Below are 17446 nucleotides of genomic sequence, written 5' to 3' on the forward strand. Positions count from 1 at the left end.
TAATGGAACCAACATGGTGAATGTATTCCCTCGTTAGGTTAGGTTAATAGCTACGTTAGGTTAGCTGCATACTTACGTTAGGTTAGGTGTTAGGTTAGTATTCCCTCGTTAGGTTAGGTTAATAGTTACTGTAGGTTAGGTTAGGTTAGGTTAGGTTAGGTTAGGTTAGGTTAGGTTAGGTGTTCGGTTGCATAGCGGTAGGTTAGCGTACTAGGTTAGGTTACGTTAATACATACGATAGGTTAGGTGTTCGGTTGCATAGCGGTAGGTTAGCGTACTAGTTAGGTTACGTTAATACGTTAATACGTTAGGTTAGGGTTCGGTTGCATATTATGTTACGAACGCGCGCGCGAAGAGGGCGTAGATGTCTCTCCAGATGTCCCGCCTACCTGGGCCGGAGGCCCCACCCACCTGGGCGGAGCCCAGGCAGTGGGCGGGGCCCGTTAGGGCCACGCCCCCCCCCCCCCCCCCCCCCCCCGTCGCCACCAACTTTTCGGATACCCCGCCCCTTTCCGAAGCCCCGCCCCCTTTCCGAAGCCCCGCCCCTCCCCTCCCCGAAGCCCCCCCCCCCGACTCCCAACATTTGCGCATGTACACCCCTACCCTCATCGCGCATGTGCGCTCCCACCATTTTCCCACCGCTCACGCATCGAAGTCGATACCCTCCGGAGAGCACTCCACAACATTCAGTTCGAGAAGTCATCTCATCGAGAGCAGTCCACTCCACAACAAGGCAGTACGTTCCAACGACCAACTTGATATTTGAGTAAGTAAATTAGGAATGTTATTTTTTATATCAACTAACTTTGTATTATTTCTTCTTTTTCAGAATGGCAACCAATACACAGGAGGTGAATAATGCTGTGGCGTCTATTCTGCCGGTGTCCGCTGACCAGGAGGAGGCAGCATCTTCGAGAGCGGTGACGGTTGACCAGCCAACCACTTCGCGTTCGCGAGTTAGGTGCAGATCTTCTAGCCCTGACTTATTCGAGGAGGAGGAGGAAGTCAGGGCTGTGAAGAAGGTTTGCCAACGACCTGCAGCAAAGGTTGGTCCTATTTCAAAGTACCGAGCTACTTGCAATAGGACTAATCCTTATGCAGGTAGTTTTTCGACCTCTCGTAAGAGGGCCTCCACACCAGCAGCAGCACCAGCAGCAGTGGAAATTCCGAGGAGTCCTTCTCCGAGTTGGTGATATTGTCGCCGTTGGTGACGCGACTACCACCGCTGCCAGCGACACCGGCGGATCCTGAGGTGTTGGTGCCACAGCCTATCGGAGAGGTTAGTGAAAAGATGAGTGTTTTTCTGCAGAGATGCAAGAAAGCAGAACGAGCTGCCCGATCTAGCGAGGCCGAGTTGGTTACCATGAAGCGACAAATGGCTGAAATGGATAACCGACGGAGGGAACTCCAAAAGGAAATGGCCGAAATAGATCGGAATTATGCATCTCTGCAGGAAAGGTGTAAAGCAAAGACCTCTTCGATAGAGCTGTACAAAAAAGTAGTGACAGTTATGGACACTCTTTTTGTAGATGAAGTGTAAATATAAGATTAGTTTTAGGTTAGTTAGGAGTATTTAATTATGGTAGTTTTAAGTTTATATTTGTTAAGTTTATATTGAATAAAGGAAAAGGAAGTGAAATAAAGGGTGTACACTGTTTTTTGGTTTGGTACACATTGAACAATGCGATGGTTGGAGCATTTTTCTTCACTTCCTCTTATTATCATTATTATTTTTTTATTTCAATTCCAAGTTCTTCTAGACAAATACCTCACATCAATTTTTGTGTTCTCTAATCACTTGTAAATAATTTCATGTGAAGAAAATTTAAAAAATAAAAAAATAGACATGTTTCATAGTGAAATCGACAAGTATATTTCATTTGTATTTTATCCATTCAAGTATCTCTTTCATTGAATATGTCTTATGTCACTTTGCAATTTACCCCTACTCATTGAATATGTCTTATGTCACACTACAATTTACCCCTACTCAATGTTCCACTCCTCTCCCACTCCCTCTCGAAAGTATAAAAGTAGAAATCATCTGATGAAACATTCAGTTGATCAGCTAGCATCGAGATGGAACCCGATTCAACCTCCGAACCCTATAGCTGCCCGGATCAGGGGTACAACTTCAATTACTGGGATAACAGCCAGGTACAGGTTGTCTCTTCCACCACGGAACCCCACAGTCCGCCATACGAATACCGGATCACGACATCAGGATGCAAGTTCAGCATGTCACTGGCAGTGACGAAGGACACTTGGATGACTCGGAATATCCAGATCCTGACGGATGGTGGGACCCTGCTTATGATGACATTGTCCCAATGAGTAGCGACGACGACGATGATGACGACGACGACTCTGGTGATGATGCTGATGACGAGCTTGACGTTAGACGTCCTCCACCATCCCCTATCCTCATCGAGGATAGTCCTCCGCCATCCCCAATCCTAATCGATGATGATGTCCTCAATTCCGATGATGACATATAATCATCTACTCGTCCATCATTTCCTTTCCTTTCCTTCCACGGAGTACACACTTTTTGGTTGGTGTACACGAGGCACTGCGAGGCTGGGGCAGTGTCTTCCTCCCTTCCTCTCCCTCTTATTAGTTTTTTTTTCCATAATAATCACTAGAATTTCTCCTAATAATCGCTCAGAGTTTCATTCTTGATGTTTTCGAATCTCAAACACTGTTCTACATTTCACCCCCTCCATTTCATTTCTTCCAATATAAATATAGCAACAATCCCAGTTCTATATCATTCTTCCACAATGTCGAGTACAGGACCCATCCAAGTACATGAAATAGATTCAACGTCTGATCATTTGAGTACAACCTTCGCTCAATTTCTGCAGCGAATCTATGATCTTCCTGATGATTTCGCAGAACGAGTGGAACAAGGTATTCAGGACGACATAGATGCTGTTGACGATAATAATGCGGATGATGTGATTAGTATATCATCTGATTCAGCTGATTATGACGACGACGACATCATGAGTATCATCATCTGATCAGATGACTACTATGAGGATGATATCATTAGTATCATCTGATTCAGATACGATACCATAATTATTGTTTCTGATGATGAGCGTTAGTCCATATCATTGCATGGATTAATAAAAAAAAAACAGCCCTTTTCAGGCTACAATTAAAGACTGAAACAATAAAAAAAAATAGCTCTTTTCAGAGCTACCATTATACTTTCAAACAGAAACAGATTCATACCATTGTTAACATTATGTAAACATTATAATCTCAAACGAAATATATGTATGTGAAAGTATTCATCATTATATGCATATGAATGATTGACAAATGCCAACTTCAACTTTCATTTAAAGTAGTACTCATCATATGCATAGATATTCAATGACTATCAAATTCCAAATTCGACTTTTCAGTCAAAGTAGTAATTTATTTGTCATATAATGTATAGATATTCAAAGACTAACAAATTTCCAACTTAGACTTTTATTAATCAAAGTATTCATTTGTCACATAATCTATGAATACTAATACAACTAACTACTGTTTGTGTGAATAATGTAGCCCTGAAAAGGGCTGTTGTTTTTTTTTTGACCAGTAGGTCCACGGTTATTGTGCCACAGGTTGGACATTATTACATATAATACATGTAGATACTCGGGTGAAGTTTGTTAGTGGCCTCTCGCAAGCTTCACACCAATTCTGTCCCATTTCCATAATTGAGACAGTGTTGTGGGTGTTGACATGGCATACCACCCTCCATTATTGTTTCTATGCGAATAAAACCGAAAGCAGCACCAACATAGTTTTTTGTTCTCTCCATCTATTGTGCTGATCAATACGTATGCATCCAATGCACAATACAAATCCAAGGGATCTTCCAGTGTCTCACTGACATTGAGTGTTCGCATACCGATCCTCATAGCACCATCACCTTCAGTTGTGTCAGCTTCTATCCCTTCATCATCTCCTTCTTCATCCATGACCCTCTCAAACTCCATCACGTCATCATCTTCGTCGCTTTGGTTGGCCTCGTTTTCAACTTCGTCTATCTCATCTTCATCGACTCCAACATCTTCTGCTTCAACTATTACTTCCTCTAGCGGAACATTGACATCCTCATCATCTGATTCGTCTATCCAATTGTTTTCATCAACAGCAGCTATTCTATTTAATGCAGCATTTATTTTTGCAGAATTCATCTTGTTGTTGTTTGCTCACAGTTGTAGAGAGTGAATGAATGAACTCTAGGTTTGCAAGTCAACTTATATAGGAGGTGATGCGACTCCCACTTGACTCGTTTAGAGTGGAATAGTAGGAGAAGTTATCCCACTATACTTCCACATGATGTTGATTTGTATAAATAGAGATCGTAGGTATAGGAGAGAGCATTCAGAGTTTCTGTAAGTCATCTCTTTATATTTCTAATCGAATTAGTAAAATGCCGTTTCCAAAAGAGTGGAATGAAAAACCAAAAGTGTGTGTCTACCCAATGATGATTGCAGGGGCTATTGTGTGCTACTTTTGTCAAATAAGTAGACCTAAGGATTCAATCAATCCATGTACTGGTATGTGTAGTGATTGCGTGTTGCGGATTCAACTATCGCCTCCTTCTCATCCACCGAAGCGAACAAAATCGGATTATCGTCAACAACAGTTACAGTGTCTGAAGTGTTCCGAACCTATAATATTTAACAATATAGGTATCTGTAGAAATATTTGTGGTATCTGTGCTGCCGTTCCAACTCCACTGCAACGTTGTTTGCGTTGTGATACATATTCCATGAATTGTTGGAATCATGTATGCAATGCATGTAGAAGTACTTGGGATCTGTGTGAGAAGGTTGGTCAACTCTACCCCAATAGGAGAATCCATTTTTTTCAATGTTGGTGTTTGACGCACGAGCAACAACTATTGAGGAATAGAGTCAAAGAACGTTCCACATCCACAGAGACATATTAACATTTTTCATTTTTTATTATCGTTATTGTCCTCTATTATTAATAAATATATATATATTTTGAATTTATTTGTATTATTTTCTAACATTTAAAAATACATGCATGCAACACAAAGTTTTCCTCTTAAATGACAAAGATTGTTACATGCGTGAATAGTTTAGTGAGAGAGCGCATGTGCCAGTTGATGAAAGAGCGCATGCGCTAGTTTATTTTCTTCTATAAATGGTGAGGTCTCAGTAACATCATCACCTTTCCTATCCACATTCTATTGCTATCACATATCATTCCTCAGACCTTAATAATCATGAGCTCTATGCCGCTATTGATTGCTGAAGATGGTTCACCACTTGTTGATATCGATCAGACTGATTTTGAAAATATTCCAGTATTACATTTATCGAGTCAAGATTCGATAAATGATTTTGATATTAACGACTTCGTTAACTTTGCAGATGTGCCAGAACCAAATGAGCAAATTATTATTGAAAATCCGATCGTTTCGCAATTATCATCACTCAAACACTCTTCATCTACCCTTCCTCTTGGTGTTGATAAGAAATCTAGAACAATCAAGAGGAAGGTTACTAAGGCATCTTCATCGATTGTCACTGACTTTAAAGAAAAGAAAGAATCCAAAAGTGTTGTGCGACAGAAAAAACCCGCAACGAAAAGTGACAGATCGAAGAGGAAGCCAAAAGGTACTCCTAAAGAAATGAAGAGTGATTTGAAAGCTGAACCGCTATCTTCTTTCAGCCCCCTCCATCGGTTTGGGGAAATGAAAAGGAAAGCAAAATGCCGTCTTGTAAAGGCACAGATGACTATTGCTGAACTTGAAAAGAGTGAGCGAGCTATTAATGCTAATAATGAAACTCTTGAAGCATTAGATGCCAAGATTGCATTAGCGAAGGTTGAATTGGCTAGAATGTCTAAAGATGCTGATGAACTCCGTTCAAAAATTGGTAAAGATAAGCAATTCCATCAACGTTCGAGAATGCAAGCTCAGGCTGAGCTTGAGGAGTCGACTAAGCTTTATGAGACAGCATTATCAGTGAGAGATAATTGGCAAAAAGAGTTGGATACTGCATTTCAAAGTGACGGCGATTAGTTTTGGGAATGATAATGTGTTTTCAATATCGTGAGTTGAAAAATATAAGCGGGAATGGAGTATACAATTAATTTGGTTTGGTATACACAGAACATTGCGAATGGCTGGGGCAATGTTTACCGCTGCAATATTTTTCAGTTCACATACTTATAATTGAAATGAAAACAATAATGAACTTTAATATTACTTTATTCATAAAAGTCACTATTATATACATTTAAACCATATTTGATTCATCAATCCAAGAATTTTGTTCGCTAGGAAGGCCTAACCACTTTACATATACTTTATTTTTTCTTCTCTTCAACACCTTCTCAATCAGATATACGTCAGGATTCTCGGTTCGTAATAACTCTTCTTCGTAAAAACATCCTCTAATCGGCTGTTCATTCATATCTTCAAGATTATAAGTCGTTGGGATGGTTTTATTAATTTTAACAATCTTGAATAGCTCCGTGGTAAAATTCGCAGTGTAAGACTTTTCAAAAATATGTTTGTATTTACTTATACGTACAATATCATTTAATTGGAATTTGGGTTTACTTTGTCTTCCTCCAATTCCATTGATACCCTTGAATTTTAATTTTGTTGTTGAATCAACATTGATGGGTGCCATACCTATTGTACGATGAACTTTATTATTATATCTACTAGTTATAATTGGAAGAATATCAAGCCATTTGTGGTGACCTCTCATCGAAAATTCCTTGTAGAGCCATGCCTTTATTGTACGAATCACTCTTTCTGCTATAGCTGCCTTCTTTGTGCTAAATGTTGAATAATGATTGATATTATATTCTCGCATGAGAGATGAGAAGCTTTTATTGAAAAATTCTTTCCCTTGATCGCTTTGTATGTGTTTGGGGAGTATTTGGCTTCTTTCAGTACATGTTTCATTGCATTAGTTACTGTACTACCTGTTTTATCTTTAACTGCTACAGTCCACAGATATTTGGAGTAACAATCTATCACTACAAGTATATATCGGTATCCTTCATTACTTTTTGCATAAGGTTGCAGTTCAGCTAAATCTATTTGCCATAGATCTGCAAAACCTTTGATGGTGGTTATTCTTCTACGAAAATTACGTCTTGCAGGTTTATGTAATTCATTAACAACTTGTCGTTTGACATCACTTATTTCATTAGTCATTCTATTTCAATATGATTAAAGAGAAAAGGTGATAATGTTACTGCATTGAATGATGATGTGACAGTGATCATTACATGTGAATATGTTAATATATTATACCTTCTTCACGTAATTCTTCAATTATTGAAATTATTTCATTATCATGTCCGGTATGTCCGGCTGACTTTGAAGCTACCAATAGTCGTAGGCGAGCAACTAACTCTTTCGGTGAATTCCAGTACACATAATTCACAGGTTTAGAATTATATATTTTCTCCATTTTCACTCGTTTGAGTGCTCCACCAATTTTACTTCTACTTCTTATTGGATATTGTCGTGAGTCTAATAGAGGTTTGATAACTTCACGAAATTTTTTAGAATTTGTATTTTTAAAACCATTCTTCAGATGATATTGTTTATATGGAGCATTCGTTATTTTCAATATTTTGGAATATACTTGACGAGTTTCTTCATTATCAACATCTTGTGGATTCTTCAAAAAAATCATATCATACAATTCTGGACTACCTGCGCATTCATATTTTTTCACTTTATTAGCATCCCAAAATGAAATGTTTCCATCTTTGAAATTTACCACTAGACTTCCCATTTTCAGCTTTTGTGTAATTGGATCCATACGTACGCCAAATGTTCCATCATATGCTGGATTTCTAGATTTTATATTATTCAAATGTTTCATCAAAACATCTTCACCACTTTCATTCATAACAGGTGAGATGTCAGGATCCGAGGAATCGATGTGGGACGATGATGGTGTTTCGAATAGAGTTGTTCTCATATCGTCTTGAAGTGTGCTCGTGTCACTATTCACAGATGATACACTACCAAAAGATTGTTTTCTTCCTATTGGAGTACTCATGGGATAATTTGAAGTAGATTGAACAGTTCCATGATTTGGTGATAACACTGGTGATTTAGAAGTAGCGTTTGATGATAAAACATTCAATGGTTTCATTATGGGCTCATACAATCTTTCAAGTGTCGTACGATTTTCAATATTATCATTCTTGATAGAGTTGAATTTCTGCCTGACAGCTTCTGTTGTCTCTACTAGTTGACGTTTCAAATTTATTTCATTGTTTTTATTTTCAGGATCTTTTTTTGTATTCATAATGCCCTTTTTTTTGAATTAAAGCTTAATTCGTTGGTGAAGTGACCACTACAATATTCAGTGATCGAATAAGTTCCAAAAACAAGATCATGGGTATATAAAACTATCGAATCCTTTGCGATATCTACCTTCATCTATTTTTCTATCCTTATCAATGACTAGAAATCCATATTGGTCCTCCCAGCATTTAACACACATCAATTGGAATTGTTTGAATGTTACATCGGGTGAAACATGATCTGAATAAATGTGATGTAAATTCGTCTCATCTTGTTTGAACATTATAATGAAATTGGTATTGTCACGCACTAACTGTTTGGGTACCCGTGAATATGTCTGTGCTAGATAAAAACAATCAACATCCTTATGACGTCCCATACAGAAATATGATCTAATAATATCTTGCTTTTCACATATTACATCATCGAAAATGAAAACAGAATTAGGCTTAGCGTCGGAGGGTTCCACTATTTCTGCATTATTGCTGAATGTATAAAAACCTAATCCTTTTATAGGTTCCAAAACACTTCGCAAGTACTGATATTTAGGTTGATTGAGTGATTTCGAATAGAGATACACATTTCTAAATCTCAGTCCTTGTGGATGTGTTAATAGTGATATCATTGCATTCGTCTTTCCACAATTTGAAGGTCCTATAATGAGTCCTCGAACTGATGATGGAAGTAGTGGACCATGTCTGAATACCCTTTGTCCATTCAATCCACAACCAAATTTCTCATCTAGATTATCTACAGCAAACTTTTCTTTCTGTTTTACAATGCGCATCGTGCCGTGGTTGGAGACTATATAAATGTTATTAGCTTATTCATTTCAATGTGTACCATCAAACGATACGGACGTATTGAAAGTGATCGTAAAATTAAAAGAGGTTGTGGTTTTGTTAATGATTTAATAAACAAACTTCCTTTCGAATTACATCTACCGGAGGTTATCAATACTGTGGACCGGGTACAAAATTGAAACAACGTTTAGCTCGTAACGACCCTGGAATCAATAAATTAGATATTGAATGCAAAAAACACGATATTCAATATTCTAAGCATCCATCCGATCTTGCAGCAAGACATTTAGCCGACAAAGAACTTGAATACAGCGCTTGGGATAGGGTTAAATCGAAGGACGCGAGTATTGGGGAAAGAGCAGCTGCATTACTTGTCACCAACATTATGAAAGCGAAAAGACATATGGGCATGGGTTGTAGTACCAATAAGAAAAAATGTAAGAGGAAACAAACGAAGAAAAATAAAATTAAAAAAGTTGCATTTGGTGCTGGGATAGTCCATAAAGTGCGAAATGTATTGAAGAAAGCTGGTGGGAATCAATTTGTGACGAATAATAGCAAAAAAGCTATCACTGTGGCATTGCAGGCGGCACGTAAATACCTTAAAGCTGCCGGTGGAAAGAAGAAAATCCGCACACCACGCATAATTCCTGTTCCCAAGATCGGTGGACTTTTACCATTGATACCAATTTTTGCTGGACTATCCGCACTAGGAAGTTTGGCGGGAGCTGCTGCTGGTATTACCAAGGCCGTGAATTCGGCAAAAGCCAGCAGAGCGGCTTTAATGGAAGCCAATCGTCACAATAAAACCATGGAGGCTGTAGCATTAGGCAAACGCGGAAGTGGAATATATCTCAAACCATACCGTAAAGGTTTAGGACTATATTTAAAACCATACAAAGCCACAAACAAAACAAAAAACTAATTGAACCCCTACCTCAGAGGCCTCTTACTGATCTCGATCTCAGTTATTATGCACAAAAAATGAAAATTCCACATTTTCGTGGTGTTTTTATGCGTGATAGATTACCATCTTCAGGTCCAAAACAAAACGAGACAGCTATTGTTAATTTAGATGGAATAAGTGGACCAGGAACACATTGGGTGGCATATAAAAAATGTGGGAAAGAAGTCACATATTTCGATAGTTTTGGAGATCTACCCCCACCATTGGAATTGACTCGATTCTTTCGAAAATGTTCGAATGTAAAAATCAAATATAACTATGATCGACAACAGAAATTTAATACAGTTCTCTGTGGTCACTTGTGCTTGCAGTTTCTCTCTAAATAATTTTCCAAATAAAAATGGATTCAACACCAAAACTGGATCGGGAGGCTATCAAGGGAATGGGGTTTTCACTTAGAATGTTTTCAAAATATGGTACCTTGAAAAAAATGGATAAAGTGATGCTTGCAAATATGCCTAAGGAAGTGATACTTGCATGTGTTGCACATGAGATTGCATATGTTTGGGAAAAGTTGCCTAAGCATCTGCAAGATGACATCGATATAATGAAACATAGATATTGTTATGAGCACCACCACCACGATCAAAATTCAGAATCGGATGTTAATGACGGTCCTATACCTCGGAAATCTATGTGTTGTATTTGTAATATAGAGGATGTGAATATTGGTATCAATAAAAATGATACTTATTACAATACAACACCTTCCAAAAAGTGTAAATTGTCTCAAATGTGCTGTTGCTGTGTACAATAATAAATTGAAATGTGTTTCAAAATATTCATCAGTCATGTCACGAAAGTTCGAGCTACAAGCTGTCGGGACAAGTGTCTTGAGTGCGGATTTTTTTCCACCAATTGAATTGGATAGGAACAGTCGTTATGGATTAGGACTTTTGGGATTCTATGGATGCAATACAATCAATAATATAACTGAAGCTAATAACTTAGTTAGTTTTAGAATCAGTAATGACAACTCATCGATACCCCAAAAGTTGACAATTGAAATTCCATGTGGTGCTTATGAAATAGAAGAGATCAATGCCGTCATACAGAAACATATCATGTTCAGATTGTTTCATGATAAAAAACCAAATGATGTCGTTGCAGATGATATTTTCTATCTACACGCCAATAATAATACATTCAAATGTGAAATGCGATCCAAATATGAAATTGATCTGACACATCCAAATTCAATAGCAGAAATGATGGGGTTCGCTCATGAAATATTTCCACCAAATCAGATACATGAATCATCATTACCAATAAACATTACAACTGTGAGACTTATCCGCTTAGATTGCAATATAATATCTGGTTCATATATAAATGGTGAAGAATCCCACATTCTTTTCTCATTCGATATTGATGTTGAACCTGGCTACAATCTTACTAAAGAACCACACAGTATTATATATATGCCTGTCAGTCCAGAAGGTCGTCAATTGATTCACAACATTACAGTGCGTATTTTGGATGAAAAAAATAACCTTATCGATTTTGGAAGTGAAGAAGAGATTTTCATTATTTTGGAATTGAAGAAAATCGAATAACTGTTGTTATGGGTTTCATTTATAATAGACAAAATCGCATTGAACAATCCCAAACGAGTTGCACTATCAAAAAGAAAGGTGTGCATAAAAAGAAGCTCATTCCACAAGTGTATGCTAAACAGTTAGCACATAACGCTCTGTCTGTGAGTGATCTTAAATTTTTGAAATCGATTGGATTGAAAGTGAGAAAATAACAATGGTGCTCGAAACAAACAATGAAAAGTTGAATATATTCAATGAACCAGTGCTCGATCATTCTCTCATAAGTTTACATGAGCACACATATAAGCCCTATGGATCACCGCTATTCAGGAATTCGGATGAAATCAGAATTGCAATCAATAATCAAGATGTTATACTAGATATTGCCGAGAGCTTCATTTACATAGAAGGTAAATTCACCCCCAAAGATGTAGCGAAAACATGCTATCTCTCGAATAATGCAATTGCATTTCTCTTTGACGAAATTCGTTATGAAATGGGAGGTGAACAAGTGGCTGTTGTTAGAAAACCTGGGATAACATCTACAATGAAAACCATGATATCATTTGGACAATCTCATGCTAACACATTATTGACATCTGGTTGGGGACTTTCACAATTGAAGCAAGATATCTTGGATACAAACAGTCATGTTTTTAGTGGAAAACTACCACTGAAATATTTGATGGGTTTTGCTGAAGATTACAACAAAAGTATCTTGAATGCCAAACAGGAATTGATTTTGATTATCGCTCGATCATTCAAAAACTCATATATAGGTGAGGTTGATGCTGATTTGGAAATAAATAAAATCGAATGGAAAATAAGGCATATTGTACCAGATGATAAACACAAGCTCAAACTTTTGAGTAGAATAAACAAAAGCGGTCTGAATGCCAAAATCAAGTTGGCGTATCGTATGTGGGACCTCTATGAACTACCATCATTACGTGGGACTTCTTCAGACATATGGGCCATCAAAACAACTAACGCATTGGAAACTCCTCGTTTTGTCATCATCGCATTCCAAAGTACTACCACATCTGAAGATAGAACACAAGATATTACAAAATTCACAACTGCTGATATCAATAGTATTCGAGTATACTTGAATTCTGAAGTTTATCCATATGAGCGTTGGAATTTGAATTTCGATAAAAAACTTGATGCTCCTGCTTATTATGCTTTTGAGAGTTTCCAGCGAAGTTATTATGATAAAGATATGAGTGAACCTCTGATGGACATTGGACAATTTAGAGAGAATCCACTATTCGTCATCGATTGTTCCCATCAACCGAATGCAACAAAATCATCAACTATTGATATAAAGATTGAGTTTGAGACGAGGAAGACCAAGTTTCCAGACAACACTAAAGTATATGCATTAATTTTGCATGATACAGTTTTAACATACAATGCATTGGATGGTTCAGTTCATAGCAGATATTGACACTTTTTTTTCACTCTATCATGTACTGTTTTATGATCTTTTTTTTTTTTATTTGTAACTGACTTATATCATGTATTGTATTTTATATCATATTTATTGTTTTGTAATCATTTTCTATTGTATTTCATCAGATTTAAATAAATAAAACATGAAAATAATACAAAGTTTTTTATTTGACATTATTTATGATTCACAGGAACATACAGACTATCTAAAATAACTTCTTCCTCATAATCATCATTTTCGCGACCATCTTCAATTTCCTCTCGATTTTCATCATTCAATTCAAAGTGATGAATAATCCATTCTGGCAAGTATGGTTGGAGGCTATACAGGAATCTTCTTAGGTTCAGTTCAATCATAACCTCACAAAGTTGCCACAATTCCAATTCATTATCCAAAAATTTGTTGCAAACTTCTGCACCACTCCAATAGTTCTCAGCATCACGAAGGCATAATTCGATTTGTTTTTCATCATAGCATACACTCATATCATAAACGCTTGCATGTTCGGCTCCATCACCCAACACCTTCAATTTAGACGACAAATGTTGAACCGATGATTTGAGATCTACAATATCGACCCAATCTTGACTTGCGTACTGCATCCACATCTTTAAATGGTGGAACTGAAATCGAACAAAAAAAAAAAAACAATAAGCAACCTCCAATTTTTCAGTGATATAATACTCACATTCCCATTTTACTTGTAGTTACAAAGTGAGTGTATTCAACTAAGTTAGTAATGTTTATATTTCCATATAATTATCATCTAATATATGAATATTAATAAAACAATAAGAAATTCATTATAATTACTATTATTATTCAATCATATTGAATTTGACTAGAGTTATCGTTTTCACACCAAAAAAAACTTTGTAAGCTATGACCTAAAGAAATTCACTATAAATTATTACTATTATTCAATCATATTGAATTTGACTAGAGATCGCGTTTTCATGCCAGCAAAACTTTGTTGGCTCTGTCCTAAATACATCATCGTATATTTACCACCTGATGAGTTGATACAAGATATATCGTCATCACTGAATTGCAACGAAATACGTTTTGGTAGCCATGTTTTAAATAATTTATCATTGCTCACATCTTGCAAAGTTAATAAAATTGATTTACCAAATCGTGTAGAATAAGTTGACATATTTTTAATTATGTACACTTCATCAATTGGCAATGATGATAAGGCCTTTTGCTCTAGTATTTCAACCTCCTGTACAATCAAATTATTAATTTTATTCAAGTCTACTTTTGAAACGGACATGATGAAAATATATATGAAAATATAAACAATTTCCAACAGACAAATACACTCACCGTCTTCCTTCTATTACGAACTGAATAACACTCTACCAATTGCTAACTGCTGCAGATATATTCGTCTACTGATTTCATAGTGTGCCAGGCATTTCTTTTATATTAAACAGTGTGAGTCACCCCCACCATGAAACCGTGAAAGATTCACATTGCTAGTTGCTATCCACTAGAGATGCCTGACGTCACAGCCAAGCCCATCTCCCAACTTGATGCGATAACAGTTGCCGGTACGAGCAAGCAGTGGTCGTTGCGGTCTCGGAGAGGGTAGACGCTAGGCAAACAGTCCTCGGCTGCCGTTGTGTCACCATCGATAGCGGGGCTAGAGCGAACCTTCATCGCTTCAGGAGAGGTGAGGGCAGACCGATGAATACGCATTACTCTGCCACACGTCGTGGAGTGAACATGTCGCTCTCTAGCCGTTGAACGGTTATTGCTGTGACGTCACTCCACTACTAACTTGGTGCCCTAACACCGATGGAGCATTTATTACTTGGAGGATCTTCGAAGTATGCAGACGTATGTTTGTACATAGACAAACAAGCACATGATGAAACCCTGTACCGTGCATTCTCCTACACACACACATAAACACACAAAATCTCATATGAAAAAAAAATCTGAACGATCCATGCACCAGACACTTCAAGGTCACAATGCCTTGACTTCACTGCACAACAAAAAAACTTCACCAAACAACAACCAATAAAAAAAGCAATTAATACGTCATAGTGGTGGGGGGAGGCCGAGAATCAGCTGTAAACAACTACTACTTCATGCTGAGACACCAAAGTTTCATGCAGTTAAGCTTCCTTTGGAGGAGGCAAACTCTTTTTGAACCGTGATTTGCTCGGTCTCTACTAACCCACAGATACAAAAAGCAAGGGAATTCGCTAAACCCAGATTGTTGTCAGGACAACATGCCCAATATTTTTGAATCACCGCAGATTTCTTTGAGGTGTACGGAATGACTGACAGGAATGGAGGCATAGAAACCGCCATTGTGAAGCAGAACTCCTTCAGGGCTTCTTTTGGAAGCATCTATGAAAAACCGCCACTGTGCTGGGTCATATGAGATATTAAATGTATCCATCAAACCTCCAATATTGGTGCAATAAACCAAATCGTCCTCTTGGGCAACGAGGGGCACAGAGCAGAGGGGGTTGTTTATTCAGAGAGTAATTATAAAAATAAAATTGTACCTAATTGTTTATGACTTCAAATTGGCCCGAAATACAATTGGTTGGCCAATAATACAACTTTGCGGTTTGCAAAATAACCTGGAGTTCTGGAATTTGAGTATTTTTTTTTAGTTTTCAGAACACCTTAATTCAAAGAAATCAGTTGAAAACATCCTGACATCTTTTTTGTTGCAGGCGTGTGTAATCAGAGAAAGTCAAAGGTGTAGATAATATACCTACAGATCGTTTTGATTTCTTTCAATTATGACAATGAGAGAATAGACATGCGTCATAACCATGCCTGGTTATTTATTTTATGGCGATTGAGAAACCAGCTAGTTCTGTTTGAACTACGCTGGTATTATTTCCCATTTCTCACTTTTCTTTAGGCTTAGTGATCGCCATGTGAAAAAAAAACCTGAAACAGATCGATTTCTACTCTTAAATTGACAATTTACAGTATGAAAATATTATCCTCCTCCAGCACCCTTTCTGAATTATAAGCACCCCCACGAAAATTTTAAATAGCAAAGGGGGTCGTGTGGCACCTTGTTCGAAAGGGATTTTAGTCCTCTGTTCAGCAATATAAAGTTTTTAAAGTTTGGTGCAATCAAAACTGAGAAAATTAATTTTTACAATTAAATTAAATGTTCAAAATGACCACCATTATTCACTTCTTGACAATAACCTGATCTATTAACGTAACACGCTCCTTACTAACCTTGAATCCTGGAAAAAATCTTTGAAGATACTAAAATATTAGACAAAAAACCAAATAAACAATTGATATGAATCTAGTAGGCTGCTGTCATTTAGGTATTTAAAGTTACTAAAAGACCTCAGTATAATATTTGTGGGCGTATTAAATTTAATTATGGCTCATTTGTCCGAGACTCAAAGAATAGACATTTCAATTATGATTGGTTGAGATAATAATACAAGAACTCAAAAGGAGGTTTGTGAAATTTTTAATAATAAATACCCTGGTCAACACGTGTAGCAGTCTACAGTTAGCAAAATTGACAAAAAGTTTCGTGAATCTGGACATGTAAAAAATATTGGAAAACCAGGTAGAAATGTTCAATTTACTGATGAAAAAAATTAGATGTACTTCTAGAGATTGAGGAAAATCCGCATAAGACAACTCGAGAACTTGCCGCCGACAATGATGTAATTAAATCATCTATTTTGAGAGTTTTGCATAAAAAATTCTCTCCAAACTAAGTGAAATTTTCCAAAATACCAATACCAACAATATTGTTGAATTTCTTAAAGAACGTAACCTTTTATTTAAACTGTAATTTATAAACAACTGCATGTTTTAGATATATTTCATATGTTAGCCGCTAATAGCTACCGCTGATGCGGTTTTTTCTAAATAAATAAAAAAAAATACCACCCTTACAAAGTTCCCACATCTGGACGTGAAAAAGCTGATTTTTTACTTTACTTATCCTCCTAATTTTTTTCAGGTTGGCTCCAGAGGATGAAGAAACTTCTTATTTGATAATGCAAACATTCATAGGAATAGTTTCTGCAGCATTTTCTCCTTTGGGGTTCTTTGCGTTGAATTATTATGATACATTAAAGTGATTAGCAATGATTTCATAGTTTGTTTATTCCATCCATAATAATTTCACATTTTAAACTGATTTCGAAACGTCTTTGCAACAGAATTTCAGAGTCTACATCCAGTATGGCGGATCATCCCATATGACACTGGCGACAATTCAAAGTTTTTCTCTAAGAATAAAACACAAGCGCTACAGTAAATCCTTACATTCCAAAAATAAATTTATATATTCAATATTATGAAATTAATTTTTTATATAGCTGAAAATTG

At 36.9% G+C, this 17446-nt stretch overlaps 2 protein-coding genes across 2 annotated transcripts in view; both read left to right on the top strand.

Annotated features, from left to right (window-relative positions):
* The window catches only part of LOC111517295 (uncharacterized), a 31075-nt gene extending 13869 nt beyond the window's left edge, over positions 1-17206 (top strand). Inside the window, exon 6 of the mRNA XM_074175784.1 lies at positions 17076-17206. Coding sequence (XP_074031885.1) covers positions 17076-17196 — 121 coding nt within the window. The 3' untranslated portion in view covers positions 17197-17206. The remainder of the gene's footprint in view (positions 1-17075) is intronic.
* On the top strand, positions 494-1193 carry LOC141482445 (uncharacterized). Its single transcript, XM_074175769.1, has 2 exons — positions 494-766; positions 830-1193. The coding sequence occupies exons 1-2, from the start codon at positions 615-617 to the stop codon at positions 1191-1193; spliced, it is 516 nt and encodes a 171-aa protein (XP_074031870.1). The 5' UTR covers positions 494-614.
* Positions 17207-17446: the final 240 nt, after the last annotated feature.

Source organism: Leptinotarsa decemlineata, unplaced genomic scaffold (genome assembly GCF_025532065.1).
Source record: "Leptinotarsa decemlineata unplaced genomic scaffold, Ldec_3_MD MMD2_tig00001064_RagTag_RagTag, whole genome shotgun sequence".
Taxonomy (NCBI): Eukaryota; Metazoa; Arthropoda; class Insecta; order Coleoptera; family Chrysomelidae; genus Leptinotarsa; species Leptinotarsa decemlineata.